The sequence below is a fragment of the Mixophyes fleayi genome, chromosome 3 (assembly GCF_038048845.1).
Source record: "Mixophyes fleayi isolate aMixFle1 chromosome 3, aMixFle1.hap1, whole genome shotgun sequence".
Taxonomy (NCBI): domain Eukaryota; kingdom Metazoa; phylum Chordata; class Amphibia; order Anura; family Limnodynastidae; genus Mixophyes; species Mixophyes fleayi.
The window spans coordinates 202,252,048-202,269,528 of NC_134404.1; the positions used below are offsets into that span (position 1 = coordinate 202,252,048).

Sequence of the window (17,481 nt, forward strand, 5' to 3'; positions counted from 1 at the left end):
TCTTAAATTTTTTGTAGGGGGGGGAGGAAGAGAGCTTAGATCCTTGGGTGAAGCTGGACCACTAGTCATGAACACGGGCCAGGGCCTAAACCGTTCCTTGCCACTACGTGTCGTAAATGGCATATTGCCAACTTTACGTTTCTCCTCAGATGATTTTAAGTTTCTCTTTTTGCTATTTTTTGAGAACTTGGGCTTTTTGGATTTTACATGCCCTGTACTAGGAGATTGGGCATCGGGCTTGCCAGACGACGTTGATGGCATTTCATCGTCTATGTCATGACTAGTGGCAGCAGCTTCAGCATTAGGAGGAAGTGGGTCTTGATCTTTCCCTATTTTATCCTCCAAATTTTGGTTTTCCATTATATGTAGCACAAGAGAGCGTACCCCTAAGCCACACACACTCGGCAAAGCCTTTAAAAATTATATGCGGCACAGGAGAGTAGCACTGGACTTATACTGCTGAATCAGTGAACTTTGTAATAGCAGTACCACTGGACTTATACTGCTGAATCAGTGAACTTTGTAATAGCAGTACCACTGGACTTATACACTGCTGAATCAGTGAACTTTGTAATAGCAGTACCACTGGACTTATACTGTTGAATCAGTGAACTTTGTAATAGCAGTACCACTGGACTTATACACTGCTGAATCAGTGAACTTTGTAATAGCAGTACCACTGGATTTATACTGCTGAATCAGTGAACTTGGTAATATAATATTGCAGTACCAATGGGCTTATACTGCAGGATTGGTTTTGCAAATTTTGTTGTAATTAATTTTTTTTTTAATTTTTTTTTTGTATTTTTTTTTATAACTTTTTTTTAATTTTTTAAACACTTGGGAATAATGGGGAAATAACTATGCCCTTAGAAGCACAGAGCACAAGACACAGCACCACTGGACTGAACAGGACACAGCACAGGACCCAGCAGCACCACTGAACTCAAAATTGACAGAGCACAGCAGACAGCACCACTGGACTGATACTGCAGAACACAGCACAGCACAGCACAGAACTAAACAGCACAGCACGAGATCTATCAGGACAGAGGACCACCTAACACACCCTCCCTCTACCCTGATCAATGCCCGAGTGAAGATGGCGGCAACTAGCGGGGTATTTATAGGATCCGAGTATCGCGAGATCCGACAGCGGGATTATGACTGAGAGCCTCGGTTTCAAGTTTTCATTTGGCGCCAATACCCGGATCTGTCTCGGATCCGACTCGGATCGGAAAGGTTCGGGTGGGCTCGGATTCACAAAATCTGAGTGCGCTCATCTCTACTTATAATGTTGTCTGAATGTATCCATATAGTTAGGTGTTGTCTATGCACTATGTATAAAGAAAATTACATATGAACCGGAAATAGATTAAAGAAAGCGTAAATGCCTGTATATGAGATATTTAATCTTAAAACCAACTCATATAGCGTTGATTGCATGGAGACATATAGCTTTAAGTAGATGTAGTAAAGGCAAAACACATTGTGATTGGAGAAGCGCACCAAGCCTCCCTTGTGTGGGAAACAGTTATCCCAATGCTAGTAAGCATGGTGACTCCGCCCGGTCTCAGCAAGGCCAACCAGATTGCTACATCCATAAAACACAGCAGTAAGCTAGGTTGGCCACTTAACTTGAAAGTGGTCATATGAACATCATAACAATTTTTACACATAGATAAAAGTGACGCTTCTCATATGGAGATAACGAAGCATGTTCTAGTCTGCCGTGGGTCTGGTTTTCTATGTAAGCCGCTGCAAAATATAAGGGGCCTACCAGCCACTTGGGTAGCAGTGTTATCCACAAAACCCGTTGTCAGATGGATGGCATTAAGAAGTAGCCAGGTGGGGGCAGTGAAATACTGTGCAATAATAATAATGAAAAATGTTGGAGGCTATTGCCAACACTTATATTACTTATAGAGACTTGCCACTTGTGGGACTGGACACACTTATATAATTTCTAAAGACTCTGGAGGTTATTGCTTGTTTGCTGGCTGGACTGGACATATTTAAAATTGTGTTTGTTTGTTTTAGAATTAATTAAACTGTATGCCTGGCTAATTCTCTGCCTGTCTGGACTGAATGCCAGGATTGATAAGACTGGTGGTCAGTGGTTTAATGCTGCTGGCTGCAGTGCACACACAGTGCTATTATAATAAGACGCATTCCGACTCCTTGAGCTGGGTGCCAAGTAAAAGCAGCTGGGTGGAGCACCTGGGAAATAGGTCCCAGAGAGAACACTGGGCAGAACTTATAAGCCATTACCCAGAGAACCATTATCTGAGATGAAATAACCTACTTAGCCTGGTAACGCCGCCATGCATACCCTGTGTGGCTGTGTGCTTAGTCAGGTATGCTGCTATCCAGCCATGATAGGTGAGCGTGTAATATCCTCACAGGAGTGTGCAGACCCTGGTCCGCATCTGAAGAGCTGGCACTGTACTATCTTAATCTGTCGTGTGTTGTGTAGCGAAATACAGTGTGTGCATCATGCTCACCAGAGACGCATGTCTTCGTGTCCACTCCCGAGTGTTCCCGAGTTCCCATAAACAACCCTGGGTGTGACCACAAGGGGAATGCTGGGGAAGCGGAGCGGGGGTGGGGGGGGGGGGGCATTATGTGGCACCCCTGATTGGAGTCTTACAAAATGGAGGGGGGGTGAGTTGGCTTCTGGATTCAAGGCAGCTACAATGATATGTAGGCTGCAGTATGTAGAGCAACGGAAGAGCGATAACAATAAGGAGAACAGTTGGAACCACTGGACAAGAAGAGCGAGCGGAGAGAGGGGACGGGCTATCTCTCCTCCACCACTCGCATCCTTGGTGGCGCACAGGTGGTCTCCAAGAGCTGAACAGGGAATTGCTCGCTCTGGGGGCATTACTCATAGAGACAGACTTAATTAGCCGTAATGTTCTTCAGAACATCGTGACCCTGAGATTTTTACAGAAATTTCCGCTGATTTTTCTTCACGCCCCATAGAGGTGCGAGGAAAAATGAGCAGAGATTTTATCATGGTAACGGTAAAAATGTGCAGCCGTGATGTTCTGAGTAACATCGCGGCTAACTGAATTCCCACCATAGAAGAAATTTGTCTGCGCGAAAACAGCCGGACGGTTCCCTAGCAACCTCTTGCACAGCTGGGGACGCCTGCAGAATCAGACATCGCCCCTGACATGCTCACGGCATGCAGCATGAGCCTCCGGCGAAAACAAGCACAGACCAGGAAGGAGGTGATGGAGCAGGACAGCACCAGGAAATGGTGAAAAGGTTTGGAGGGGGGTTGTAACAGTGGCATATGGTAGGGAAATGGTGGCAGAGGGGGGGACCTCACCAACCTGTGTTAACTGGGTGCTAAGGGGTGGGCATGGTAGCAGGGGGAGTAAAGGAGTGAGGGGGATAACAGCCTGGGAAGGGGAAAAGGGTCCGGGAGAGAACCAAGGAAAAAAGGGGGAGTATGGCAGCAAAACCAGGTGACAGAGAGTGGAGAAGAGAAAACCAACATGGAGAATACCCGGTTTCTCAGCGATACATCCCCTGCTGACAGATCCAGCAGAGGTATAGGCAACACAGAAATAGAAGAAAGAGGAAAAAGGAAGGAGATAGGGAAAGAAGAGAAGAAAAGCTGGAGGAAGGAATACTAGAGATACGGCGACAACAGAAGAAGGGTGAATACTAATGCTCAGAAAAGGAGTGAGGAAGGTAAGGTATGAAACAATATAAGCTTAAAAATGGACTTGACGTGACTTATACTGCCCCTTGTCTCCACAGCTCACACTGTATTTGTGCAGCAAAAGAGACCCAGCATATATGGCCAGACAAGGCTCCTCCCCCCATTTATACTGTGTATGCCTGGCAGATGTCAGCAGACTTAACCCCAAATAGGTAAGTAAATTACTCATGCACAAACATATGCGTTTAAGTGCCTTTGGCTTATGGCTTCACTTGTCATTACCTAATAAAAACAAGTTTTTTTTCACCCAAAATTAAATCAAAGTTATTATAAGAAATAATGTATCTCTATGTGTGTGACAGGTGTGGTAAGAATGAACAGGCATAACATACATCTTATTTTTTGCTACAAAGGTTGAAAACCAATTAACCATGTGACATAATGTTTAGTTAATCTATGAAATTCAACCATTGTTTTCTTTTAAGTGACAAAGTCAGTAAGAAAGATGAGGACCACCCATGATTTGGTTGAGCAATAAATGTGTAAAAGAGGGTATGTGTGGGGTAGACTTATTTAATAAAGGACTTTATCACTCTGTGTTTATTTAAGTGTATTTTTTACAGGTGAACTACAGATCCCAGCGTGTCCTATATGCTGTGAATATGCTGGCACTTGTAATTCTACATGCTCTTGTTCAGGGATGTAACTAGAAATGTCTGGGCCCCAAAGCAAAATCTGTGCAATATCATGAAGTGGTGATACCCACCAATATGTTTGCTCCATCCGCAGACAGTGTCCAATAGGGTACTAATTGCATTAGTAGTAATTGCATTAGCAGCGACCTGGCACTTTACTCTGAATAATATACACAGTCTTTTTATCCTCATTATTTACCAGTTTGTTTCTTAATATAAAGCCATATTCACTTCTTAGTTTAAGGAATACATTTTTACTCTCTGATAGTGCCACCTGTGCTGCCAGGCAGGAGCTGGCTGGGCTGGGGGGCAGGCCAGTCTCATAGTGGGCTACCTTGAGCTGGGTCACTGGGTTATCTGCATATTTTTCCTTTACAATTCCTAATAGGCTGCTGAGCCAAGTCTCCCCCCCCCCCCCCCCTCCTCGGGCTAAAATTTGCAGGCATCCCTGCTGCCCAGTCCCCTTTAGTTACACCATTAGTTCTTAGAAATAATTTTATTTGACTTGTATACAATAGAAAATAAAACATTGCTGACTTTCATCATTAAAGTGTAAAATATAGAACACTGCAGTGACATATTCGGTGTAAGTGCTACTGCGATATTCATCCTTACAGCAATAAAGCAGCTCATTGTTCTTCTGCACAGGCATTGCAACAATTGGATTACATTCAGAATCCTGCTGTAGCCCTTGTATTTAATCACCATCCATTTACCCACGCCCCCACCCCCAACACCCGCTTAGCATTGCGGAATGAACTGAAATAACCTCACGTCACTCAGCATGGAATGAGCTATATTGCTGGGAAAAATTACCTTCAGTTGCAAAAATATTGATAATGTATCTTATCAATATTCTTTCTCTTGTATATATTGTATTATTAAAATTTTAAAAGTGAATATAAAATACTCATTTAATGTACATTTGTATCCACAAATATGTAAGAGAAATGACTTGGCATATAAAAAGCAAACTCGTTTATTTCCTTCCTGCTGAGCTATCAGTGCATGCATTATGTGTATATATGGTATATTGCATGTTTATTATTTTTAAATAGACCTGTGGGGAGAGTTTTGACAAATTTTGTTGTCACAGTTATATTTTTACAGGACTTATTTTTAGACACTGTATTGTTTTCAGGTACAGGATATGTGATTCATACCCATTCATGATCATTTTACTTAAATTTGTTCTTCTCAATAAGTTATGAGTATGTAGTAAAAATAAATAAGTAAAAATGTGTGTGTACATACATGGGGCTCTGCCTTAGGGAAGTCATATTAAAGTCTACAAATGAAGCTTGGTTTTTTTTTTCAGATGTGACCTCTTTTGAAACTAGTTCAAGTGCACTGGACTAGGCATTTAGTTTCCTGACCCTTTGTCTGAGCCTGAAGAATTATCCTTACCACTCCCCTTGCCAGTCGATTGGTGTGTGAGGCATGATAGGGTTGGACCCCTTTCTTCTTCCATATGCCCAGCCCCCATCACCAGTTGCAAGTCTCCCAATAAGTACAGCTCCCATGTAATGCAGGACAGAGCATCTCTTAGAAAGGAAGAAAAAGCAGGATCATATTTTACACTGTGCTCTGTTCCCTACATCCACTGATAAAATGGTAGATGCTTTCTGTGCCACATGGAAACTGATAGACAGCCAGAACTTTGATGAGTACATGAAAGCCCTGGGTATGTGCATATTCTGTAACTTAAAGATTTGTGATGTGTACAGCATCTGCTGTAGATACTGATACTCTACAGCATTTCTGAGCTGCAAGCCAGCAAATCTGCAGCCCTGCTTTTTAAACACCTGCAGACTACAGGCATTACTAAGTCATTAAAAGGATTAGGAACTATTTCAAACAGCAGATGACTTTACTGCTTAGTGATCGCAAAGTAGGACTCCAATAGAATTGTAAGGGGTCTTTTACACAGTTGTCAGTTTCGATGTATGTCATTTTTATTTTCTAGTGCTTGCTGTATTCCATTCCCCAGGGAATGGGACAGCATTTAACTTCACTGACATGATTGTTAATTGTATTTCTTTGCTGCTTTCTGCAGGGGTTGGCTTTGCTACCAGACAGGTTGGAAACGTAACTAAGCCGACCATCATCATTAGCCAAGAAGGCGACAAAGTGGTGGTCAGAAGTCAGAGCACATTCAAGAATACAGAGATCAGCTTCAAGCTAGGAGAGGAATTTGATGAAGCCACTGTTGATGACAGAAACTGCAAGGTGAGTAAAGGATAGCAAGCAAATAGCTTCGTATAAGACAGAGCTGTATAAGGAGATCTAAAAAAGGGAAGATGCTTGATGTGCGTTGTTCCTGTACAACACTGTATAAAAAAAATTGTGTTTTTTTAAAAAAAAATTAGGACAGAAGTAAACTAAATGTGGAGTCAGGGCATGTTTTTGTAGAGAAAAGTTACAAAGTATTTTAAAGTTATATTTTCTATAACGTACTTGTCATTTTACTACTTAACACAGTGCAAAGATTGAATGTGGAACAATCGTATGTTGCACTACAGCATTCATACATAACAGGGATGGATTATATCACTGTTTTGGAAAATATCTTGTATTTTACAAAAGTGACTACTGTGTGTTCAAAAGTCACTGTACTCTATTAATTACAGTTAAATTAAATAGTTTGGATTGTAAGTTTACACAATATTTGAAATATATATTTTGAACATACATCCCAAATAAAACTAACACATAGTTGATTAGTAATTAATGCAATCCTTATAAGAAATGTTTGCTATTGCTGTTCCAAAAGTCTAGTTTGCTTCTACCAAACCATTGAATAATAAATATCCATTGTTGTTTAACATATGTGTCTACTTTTAATTGGTTGATCTTGAACTTGCTATGACAGCTGACTGTATAAAATTACCTATATAACTGATCATTTGGCTTAAGGGAGGGCAGTTTTGACATTTGCCCTGTACCCCAGCATTAAAAAGCACCATTGAAACACAAGATGTCTCAACTTTGTTATATATTCATTGCATTAATCATTGAACTATCTAGCAACCCCAATTATATTTTTTAATGGTAGCACTTTATGTTCCAACCTAATAAGTATAGGAAATGAGCTGAACATCAACTGAATTAAGGGTGCTGATTGGTTGGCCTGTTACTGTACGTCTAGTTTTCAAGTGTGGTGTTTAATCTCTCATTACCTATGCTGTTGTTTGAGCAGGTGACCATATTAGATCTGAAGCCCAGGATAGTTGGTGAGAGATACCATTGTCAAACGATCCCAATATAATATATATACGTTATATGTATAAAAAAATCATATTTTTAAACCAGTTGTAAATAAAGTAAGTAAATGGTATTAATATTGCAGCAGAAGCTTTTTTTTTATCTTTTTTTTGCATCTTTTCATTCTTACATTTCTCTCCCCCAACAGTCCAATGTTTCCCTTGATGGTGATAAACTGGTCCACATACAGAAGTGGGACGGTAAAGAAACAAAGTTTGTAAGAGAAATTAAGGATGATAAAATGGTTATGGTGAGTAGAAATAGAGATGATGGGACCTCTTAATATGAAAAGTATATTTGGTGAAATGTTGTTCATGATGTTTTTACAAACAAATGGTCTTTGGGACAAATCCCTTTTTAGTAGGGACCTCTTGAAATGAATTTTCGCATACTGTCAACCAACTCACAAACAGCACTGGGGCACAGAAACCGTAGATACAGACGTGAATCATATTAATATTTGTGAGTTGAGAAATGCAAATATTACATTGATAATTTAAAAATGTATATATTTCTTTCCCAGGTTTTTCAAATGATGGGTCACACATTTATTTTAACTACTTTCTATCTGAATCTTATTAAACAAATATGTCATAGAATAGAAATGTTCGGGTACCCAAGGGGTCCCAGAATTAGCTTTAGGAGCAGCATTTCCACTTCTACCACAAGCTGGGTCCCCTTACTTTATATAGATCGCTTTATTAGTCCACAAATTAATAGCATGTGCCATAATATTTCCATTATTGTAGCAATAATATTAATTACAAGTAAAGTAGGAATTAGGATTAGAGACACAGACTACAGTGTTAGAAGATATTGTATTTATGACAGAAATCTTATCCCCTAATTGCTTTCCAGCAGGGCTTGGAGATCCTAGGATTTTAGTTATGATCGCTTTACTGAAACACAAATTAGTTCATCTCTAGCTTAGTTAATATGTCAAAGCCATCTGTGTGAAATGAAACAGCTAACAGCTGGTCTATATATTAAACCATACAGACTGAATCATCTACACACCTATGTGTATGGTAAAAATACCACTCAGTTGGTTGTCCTTGGATTCAACTGACTGCATAAATAAAACACTTAAATCAATACACATTGTTAAACTCTATTTTATGCAGTCTTGCAAAAAAGCTGTATATGATTACCATGGTAAAGCATTAAATTGCCAGAGTATTTCATTTTTTTAACCCTGATATTACAGGTACATTAAACATAAAATCAATCCTCTCTCCACAACGAATACAATGACAACAGAAATCCTGAGCAGGTTTATTAAATGCAAAAAATGTATGCAACACTGAAACTGATCAGAATGGCCCAGCTGTCCATATTGATGTTATTAAATAAGAAATGAAACCAATCTGCTTACTCATTGATTTACAATGACGTAGTAGGAGCTGCTAAACATTCTAACCATACCACCAGTTGGGCACCTGTTAATTGCAACTGCACTAAAGAGATTATGCTAAGAAGTCACCATCTGTTCATTTTATCTTGGCATCCATAAACAGAATATATGAAGTGACATGTTACAGCTGCATAACGTAACATGTGTAACTGATGTAGCCTCTATTTTGTGCCTTTTGATAGGATTGTTACCATCTTTGCATAACATAGTTAGCAATGCACAAGAGTGTCCATAAGGTAAAATGGGATCAGACTAGGACATAGGCAAAAGGAAATATAAGTTTAGCATTTTAGTTTGAAAACAGAACATAATTATAAATGTTTTCTTCTTTTGTTGCTCTCTCTATAGACTCTAACCTTCGGTGACATCGTTTCAGTCCGTCAATATGAGAAGGCCTAAACTCGGAAAACTTGTCTCTGCTCCCTGTTTACTAAAGTGTTACATCCCTACACGAATTGCACTGAAGATTTCACATCTTTACTGACAATTTTTTTTGCCCTCCATGAAAACCAACTTCTGCAACACTGATCAATGTACACTACCAAATTGATAAGTTTGCATTTTCGCTGATGTAACAGCTTTTTATTAAAATGATAAAAACATGTATTTTTATTCATGATGTTGACTCATTTATTCTAATACATAGCCTCACCCGAGTGAGAGTTGGTATATTACTGTGTGGGCTTCATAACCTGCAGGGCCATCTTTTTCATTGGGCACGATGGGCAGGTGCCCAGGGGCCCTACGGGCAAGGGGGCCCCATAGGCAGGGCTCTTAATTAGAATAAATAATCCTGCAAAAGAAAAAACCTGCAAAAAAACCCTTCAAGGTTCACTGAGCAAGTACATCTATCTATCTCTATGTATCTATCTCTATATCTGTATCTGTATCTCTATACATCTATATATATATATATATATATATATATATATATACACAAGTTAACCCGTGCATGATACTCATGCATTCTAGTCAAATCAAGCTACTTAAGGTGTTAAAAAGGTTCTTGTCATGCATTTGGGCCATAGCCCAGGCCTCAACCACCAACCACTCCCCACTGTCACCCCTGGCAACCACCAACCACTCCCAACTGTCACTTCTCCTTCAAGAAATATATATATATTTTTTTAAAATCTTTATAAACACTTTTAACAATTAACAAATTAAATTAACAAATTAAAAACATCTTAGTATACCTAATTTCAGCCCTTTCTGAATTTTTTTTCCACACACACTAAGAATTTAGTAGGTCAGTGTATAACTCCGCCCAGCAGGTGGCGCTGCAGCTTGGTTTTATTTTTTCCACACACACACACACACACACACACACACACACACACACAGACAGACTAACACACGCCACTAGACATTTATATTATAGATATATATATATCTATATATGTAGGGGCCCCGGTGCACTGCTTTGCCCGGGGGCCCATATTGTTGTTAAGATGGCCCTGATAACCTGTATATGATATTCATTTATTTCTTAAAAATAGTCTTCTTTTAAAAGGCGACAGTAAATCTTCCTGGACTGCTGCTAAGTCAGGCTACATTTTCAGACTTGACTTCTCCTGATGTCTTCCCAATCATTTATCTAATACACATCCCAGGACTTTTAGGCTGTTAGCTGTAGATATTGAGGAAGGTCATGGATCCCCCCTACACTTTAAATCCACCTCTAATCCTGACTATCTCTGCTCTTTTCAATAGCATGTAAAACCAATGGATCTTCTAACATCTAAGATCCCTTTACGAAATTTTGTACTTTGCTAACCACATGCAGAGGGATGTGCTAAGAAATACCACATTATTGCTTTAGTGTTAAGGGGTAACACAGTCACAGTCTTCTTAAGTCACATTCTACCTCTCACTGTTGGTGCTGCTGGTAAGGTAACTGCCCAACATCATCCCAAATCTTTCCACAGAAACTTGTCAGCGGTGAATACAATTATCTTACTATAAAGAAATCATCGATAATTCTGTCCATCTCTAAATTGATGCTTTTCCAAAGCGGTACCTGGCATCTATTTTATTAAACTCATTGCACAAGTCTTGTAACTTCTTGTGTCAAGAACGTTGGAAGGTATTTATATTCTAAAAATGGCCGCCGGTGAGAATCAAGTGACCCAGAGTGCAGCCATCTTAATGTTTGAAAGCTTTGCCTTGTTAGCAGGGCTGCCAAGAGGAATTCAGGGTCCCGGTACAACAAATTAATGGGGCCCCCCTTATAGTTGAGTAAGCAAAATTTTTTTTCAGGAGTGTGGTCACACGATTGGGGGCGTGGTAATGCACCATTGGGGCGTGGCTAGCACATCAAAATAACTAGGTCCTGAATTCACCGGAGCGTGACATTTGTCCAAGCACTCCTGACTTTCAGGACATCTAGCACCCTTGTGTAGTATAGGAAGAATGCAGTGTGTACAGAAAGAGTTCAGTCTTGGCCTGCGCCCACTGGGCTCACCAAACACTCACCAAACATTGTCATTGTGCCTACTAGAATCACAACATTTCACACACTATGCTGCTCTGTCCTACTTGTTCTTCTCACTTTCACCACCTGTGGCTGCTGGTTTCTTTAGTTGTGGCTTGTCTGGATCTTGGAATGTTGGAGGACCTATTTGGAAAAAAAATGGCTACATTTAGAAAATTACAGCCAGATGCAGCGTTAAATCAATAGCACCCACGATTAATAATTAGGCCTTCCTCCAGCCCCAACATTAAAATAATACTATTCACATTTAATAAATAAACCTATTTCCCTTCATGCAAACAGCCTAGCATTACCTATTTCCCGCAACCATCACTGCCATTAAATAATTCATAGTCACATTTAATAAATAGAACTCATTCTCCCCAAACTCACCCCCACATTCAATAGCCCCCAAACAGCCCCATCTTAAATTAATAATCCCCACTATTAAATTGCCTCACCATCTCCCTACAAACAAAATAGCACCCATTAATTAGCCACCACCTACCGCACACACACTACATTGCAACAAGCGCCTGTGCCATCACACACACACACACTACTGTGCCCCTTCATCACAACTACACTGCGCCCTCCATGCTGCTTCCCCCCTTTTTATTCACTCTGTGCCTCTCTCCCCTTTTTTTTTTAACTCTGTGCCTCTCTGCCCTTTTTTTTATTCTGTGCCTCTTTGCACCTTTTTTGAACTCTGTGCCTCTCTGCCCCTTTTTTTTTTTTTTAACTCTGTGCCTCTCTGCCCCTTTTTCTTTAACTCTGTGCCTCTCTGCCCCTTTTTTTTTCTCTGTGCCTCTTTACCCCTTTTTTTCCTCTGTGCCTCTTTGCCCCTTTTTTTCCCCCTGTGCCTCTTTGCCCCTTTTTTTATTCTGTGCCTCTTTGCCCCTTTTTTTATTCTGTGCCTCTTTGCACCTTTTTTGAACTCTGTGCCTCTCTGCCCCCTTTTTTTTTTAACTCTGTGCCTCTCTGCCCCTTTTTTTGCTCTGTGCCTCTTTACCCCTTTTTTTCCTCTGTGCCTCTTTGCCCCTTTTTTTCCCCTCTGTGCCTCTTTGCCCCTTTTTTTATTCTGTGCCTCTTTGCCCCTTTTTTTATTCTGTGCCTCTTTGCACCTTTTTTTTTAACTCTGTGCCTCTCTGCCCCCTTTTTTTTTTAACTCTGTGCCTCTCTGCCCCTTTTTTTGCTCTGTGCCTCTTTACCCCTTTTTTTCCTCTGTGCCTCTTTGCCCCTTTTTTTCCCCTCTGTGCCTCTTTGCCCCTTTTTTTATTCTGTGCCTCTTTGCCCCTTTTTTTATTCTGTGCCTCTTTGCACCTTTTTTGAACTCTGTGCCTCTCTGCCCCCTTTTTTTTTTAACTCTGTGCCTCTCTGCCCCTTTTTTTGCTCTGTGCCTCTTTACCCCTTTTTTCCCTCTGTGCCTCTTTGCCCCTTTTTTTCCCCTCTGTGCCTCTTTGCCCCTTTTATTCCTCTGTGCCTCTTTGCCCCTTTTTTTCCTCTGTGCCTCTCTGCCCCTTTTTTTATTCTGTGCCTCTTTGCCCCTTTTTTTTCCTCTGTGCCTCTCTGCCCCTTTTTTTTATCCTGTGCCTCTTTGCCCCTTTTTTTATTCTGTGCCTCTTTGTCCCTTTTTTCCCCTCTGTGCCTCTTTGCCCCTTTTTTTATTCTGTGCCTCTTTGCCCCTTTTTTTTCCTCTGTGCCTCTCTGCCTCTTTTTTTATTCTGTGCCTCTCTGCCAATTTTCTTTAATCTGTGCCTCTTTGTTCCTTTTTTTATTCTGTGCCTCTTTGCCCCTTTTTTTTATTCTGTGCCTCTTTGCCCCTTTTTTTTCCCTCTGTGTCTCTTTGCCCCTTTTTGTTTCCTCTGTGCCTCTCTGCCCCTTTTTTTATTCTGTGCCTCTTTGCCCTTTTTTTTATTCTGGGCCTCTTTGCCCTTTTTTTCCTCTGTGCCTCTCTGCCCCTTTTTTTATTCTGTGCCTCTTTGCACCTTTTTTTCCTCTCTGCCCCTTTTTTTATTATTTGCCCATGTTTTCCTCCATGCCTCTCTGCCCCTTCTTTATAGCACTGTCCCTTTCTGTTTTCCTCCCCTTGACTCTCCGTTTCTTTACTTACCTTTTGGTAGGTTCTTTTTTTTCTTTTCTCTTCTTCTCTTCTGTCTTCAAGTATTTTTTTTTTTTTTTTTTTTATTTCTTACAGCTCCCCCCACCAACGGACACCCCCCTGTGGGAAAAAAATGAAAGAATGAAAGAAAATGAGAAAAAAAATAGCAGCGAGGGCCCGGCCGGGCCCGGGTAAAATGTACCCGTTCCCCTCCCCCTCTCGGCGGCCCTGCTTGTTAGATCCTTGCTAGTGATTCTGACTCATAGCACCACTTCAATATATTCATAAAGTCTTTGCTGAAACTGCATCACCAGCAAGTGACATTGATGGCCACCTGGCTATAAAATTGTCTGCAAAAAAGATATCTGTTAATAAAATTCAGCTTAAGCCAGACAGGCTATATACCAGAAAGGAGCAGTAAAAAAATCAGTGACATAAGTCAAAATTGTCAGTGTAACAAACCAAGTGCAAGTTAATAATACAATAACCGGTGTTAAAGTATTTTTTTTTCATGTTTTTTGTTTCCCCAATGCTTGGATTTGCTAGTTCTAAATTTAAATCACATTATTATACTTTATGTATATAGCACCACCATATTACACAATATAGTGTAAGGAATATTTGTCATTCACACAGCCCCACTGCATCCACTGTGCTATCCACAATCAAAGCAACTGCCTGTCCATTCCCAATTACCTTGTGGGACCAGACATATTTTCCAAAGGTAATTCCCACAGAGTTGCACCAGACAATGCAACTGTGGCTTCTTTGTGCAGTTTAAAAAAACAAACAAACAAATATTTTATTTGAAAATCCATATTTATATTAATGATTATCCTGTTAATAGTTGGTCATTTATTTTATAATATAATATTTTTTGTATGCATTCTGATGTGACCTTATATTGCAAATACTCTTGTGCACATACTGCAGTCTTTTCTATCTATGTAAGGCAAATGCTGTTAAGGCAGAGTGTACTTACAGCCAGATTCAGTGCAGCTGCTCTGTTTTGGCCAACTTCTGTGTATTCCGTCGCTTCTCTGTAGTGTACAGTCAGTACTGCGGCCATTAATCACCTTAATCTGGCCCTACATTTGGATATGTGTGGGCACATCCTGTGCAAATGCTTATGTGAGTACTGCATAAATGGTAGCTTTAAATACCTTTAAGTTAAAACCAGACAGGGGAGTGAGATAGGAAAGGAATTAGAAAAAATGACTGTATGTGTATCAAGCAGTGAGTTAACAGGTGAAGCAGGCAAGGCATGGATAACTTGGATGGATACATGAACTCCAGGGCTTCAAATTCTGGAAAAAATATTAAGTGGTCTCTATCTTTAAAGAGATCACCCTTTTAATATGGTATCATTTATCAATGACATTTTAAAACATCACTTTATACTATAACATATTTGATGGACTTGCTATGTTGCCCACAAACTTTACATTAAAATACAATGACACATAAAACCAATCCCTATAATTGAGGTCACTTCCTTTCAAATGATGACCATGGGTAAAAACTGTGATGCTTGGGGCTTAGACAAGTATGAAAACATACTTTTGGAATGTGTTCATATGGAGGTTCTGTTGGTGATAGATTCCAACTGGAAGTCTGGGGTTGGCTGTGGTCTGCATTTTTACATGGGAAAGCAAGTGTTATTTTTAAATGATAAGAGCATACTTGCCTACTTTTTAAATCTTTACTTCTGGAGATCGGAGTACAGATCTTGTGATAGTGGGTAGAAGGTGGCGTAACGACGTCATTACGTCACTATAGCCCCGCCACTACCATAAAATACAAAAATTCATGGTATTGAATAGCGGGGGTTATTCGGGAGCCTCCTGGAAATTCCAGTAGAGTAGGCAAGTATGGATAAGAGCCCTAGTTAAGCATATTGCAGTGAACATTGTAAACATTGTATGGTTGCTGTATTTCATTAAGCATAATAAACTGTATCCTATATTTTGACTGTTGAAATAGAGTAAGATACTTCTGCATTGCTGTAACAAGAATGTTAGCAGTCATTGGGGTTACTAATACATCCCTTCAATCAGTGATATGTAAATCATACAGTTACTGTGGGTATATAAAACGAGGCATGATGCAGAATGGCTTCAGTTTAAAAATGTATATATTATACAGGCAAGAGATAGCAAATATGGCAGTTCTATAGATAAATGTGATATCAACAAGCTTAGTTTGTATGTTGTGGAGTTTTGTCTTCCAGTACGTAACTGTAGCCTGAGTTATAAATGCATAACTGGGTGTCGGGAATTGTTTTCAACCCAAGCTGGATTAGACTCCAGCTGCTGACAATACCAAGATGACGGGTTTAAAATAATAAAAGTTCAGCGTTTAAGTTAAATAGCAGGTCATTTCCAATACTACTTTCATAATATAGAACAGGGCTGAAAATAGACCTGAGGTATGATTGAATAACAATGCATAGATAATAACTTGACACTTCCAAGAAATATATATATTAGAGATGTGCCCTGACCCTCGTGTTTTGGTTTAGAAACCGTTGTCGGTTCTAAATCGTGTTTGTGTTTCAGCTTTGCTACCTTTTTTGCAAATAAAAGTGAAAGGTTTTGGTTTTGGATCTGGATTTAAATACACATTGTGAAAAATAGGTAAAATAATGTAATTTTGAGCTGTTGTTGCATAGTGTTGATATCACCCTTTCATTGCACCCAAACCTCCTTCGCAAGTTCAGACTTACTATTACTGTAATTGACTATGTAAATAGCCACACGGACACCAATGTAAATTTGGCAAAAATTTACAGTTTTTATTTAAACAAAAATGGTGGGTGAGAGAACAATGTGAGTCCGCTAACAACTAATAGCAAAAACAAAAAGTTGAAGAACAAATTACACCACTGGTTCCAGGATATGATCCTTTACGATGTTATGGCTTACTAGTAACTGTTGTAAGCTTTTAGAACTAACAGGAGAGGTTTTTACCAATAGCAGTAGAGTTGGATGCACTCACTGGTACTCAGATGCCACCAGGACTTAACTCAACATAGAAAAAGCTTATGAGCAGGAATCGCTAGCACAGAGATAGGAGAAATGAGTCCACTCAGGAGACAGCAATTATTTAATTACAGCCATGCACTATGGCTGCCTGTTACTAGCGTGAGGTTTCCCTGGTGTCAGAGTGATTACCTCTGCTGCAAGTCTAGAGGCTTACCCTGGGGTGATTTTTCAGCCCACCCTCCCCATAAATGTTTACGAGTCCCCTGGTTTGATTCAGAAGGGCAGCATTATGGCACAGGGCAAACAAGATAGGAAAGCTCTGCTCTTGCCTACCGATGAATGCTCTGGCAATGTATTGTGTGTCTAATTTTTAAATTTTTGTAGTATGGGTGCAGGCATCCTTCATATATTTACTTTCTAAAATGTCTAACTCTATTCATTCCTACCAGTGTCTATCCAGTGACCTCTACCTGTTAATTTAATTACAGCAGTTTGCCCCAGCTGCCTGTTACTAGCTGTGATGTAGTGGCAGTGTGAAGAGTCATGGTTGCCCTGGCATCAGAGTGAATACAGCCCTTCTTGGGGAAAGCCTCTGCTGCATGTTTCAGGCGGTCCCCTTTACCTCGAGCTTAGAGAAAACTTCCCCTGGGGTGAATGATGTTTTAGCCCTCCTTCCCCATAAATATATGGTTTGATTCAGAAGGGCAGCATTATGGCACAGATCTACCTTACTCCAAAGACAATGGGCTAGATTTACTATCAGGCGTGATGCATGGCGGCTTGAAGCCGCCATGCATCGCGGCGGTTTTCCGGCGTGTTTGCATTGCAAACAGCCGGATTTACTAATGGGCGCATATCAGCTTCAATTTGAAGC

The 17,481-nt window shown here is 40.1% G+C and overlaps 1 protein-coding gene across 1 annotated transcript; it reads left to right on the top strand.

Annotated features, from left to right (window-relative positions):
• Positions 1-5,865: 5,865 nt before the first annotated feature.
• On the top strand, positions 5,866-9,661 carry FABP7 (fatty acid binding protein 7). Its single transcript, XM_075203008.1, has 4 exons — positions 5,866-6,055; positions 6,428-6,600; positions 7,784-7,885; positions 9,398-9,661. The coding sequence occupies exons 1-4, from the start codon at positions 5,983-5,985 to the stop codon at positions 9,446-9,448; spliced, it is 399 nt and encodes a 132-aa protein (XP_075059109.1). The 5' UTR covers positions 5,866-5,982; the 3' UTR covers positions 9,449-9,661.
• The last annotated feature ends 7,820 nt before the right edge of the window (positions 9,662-17,481 follow it).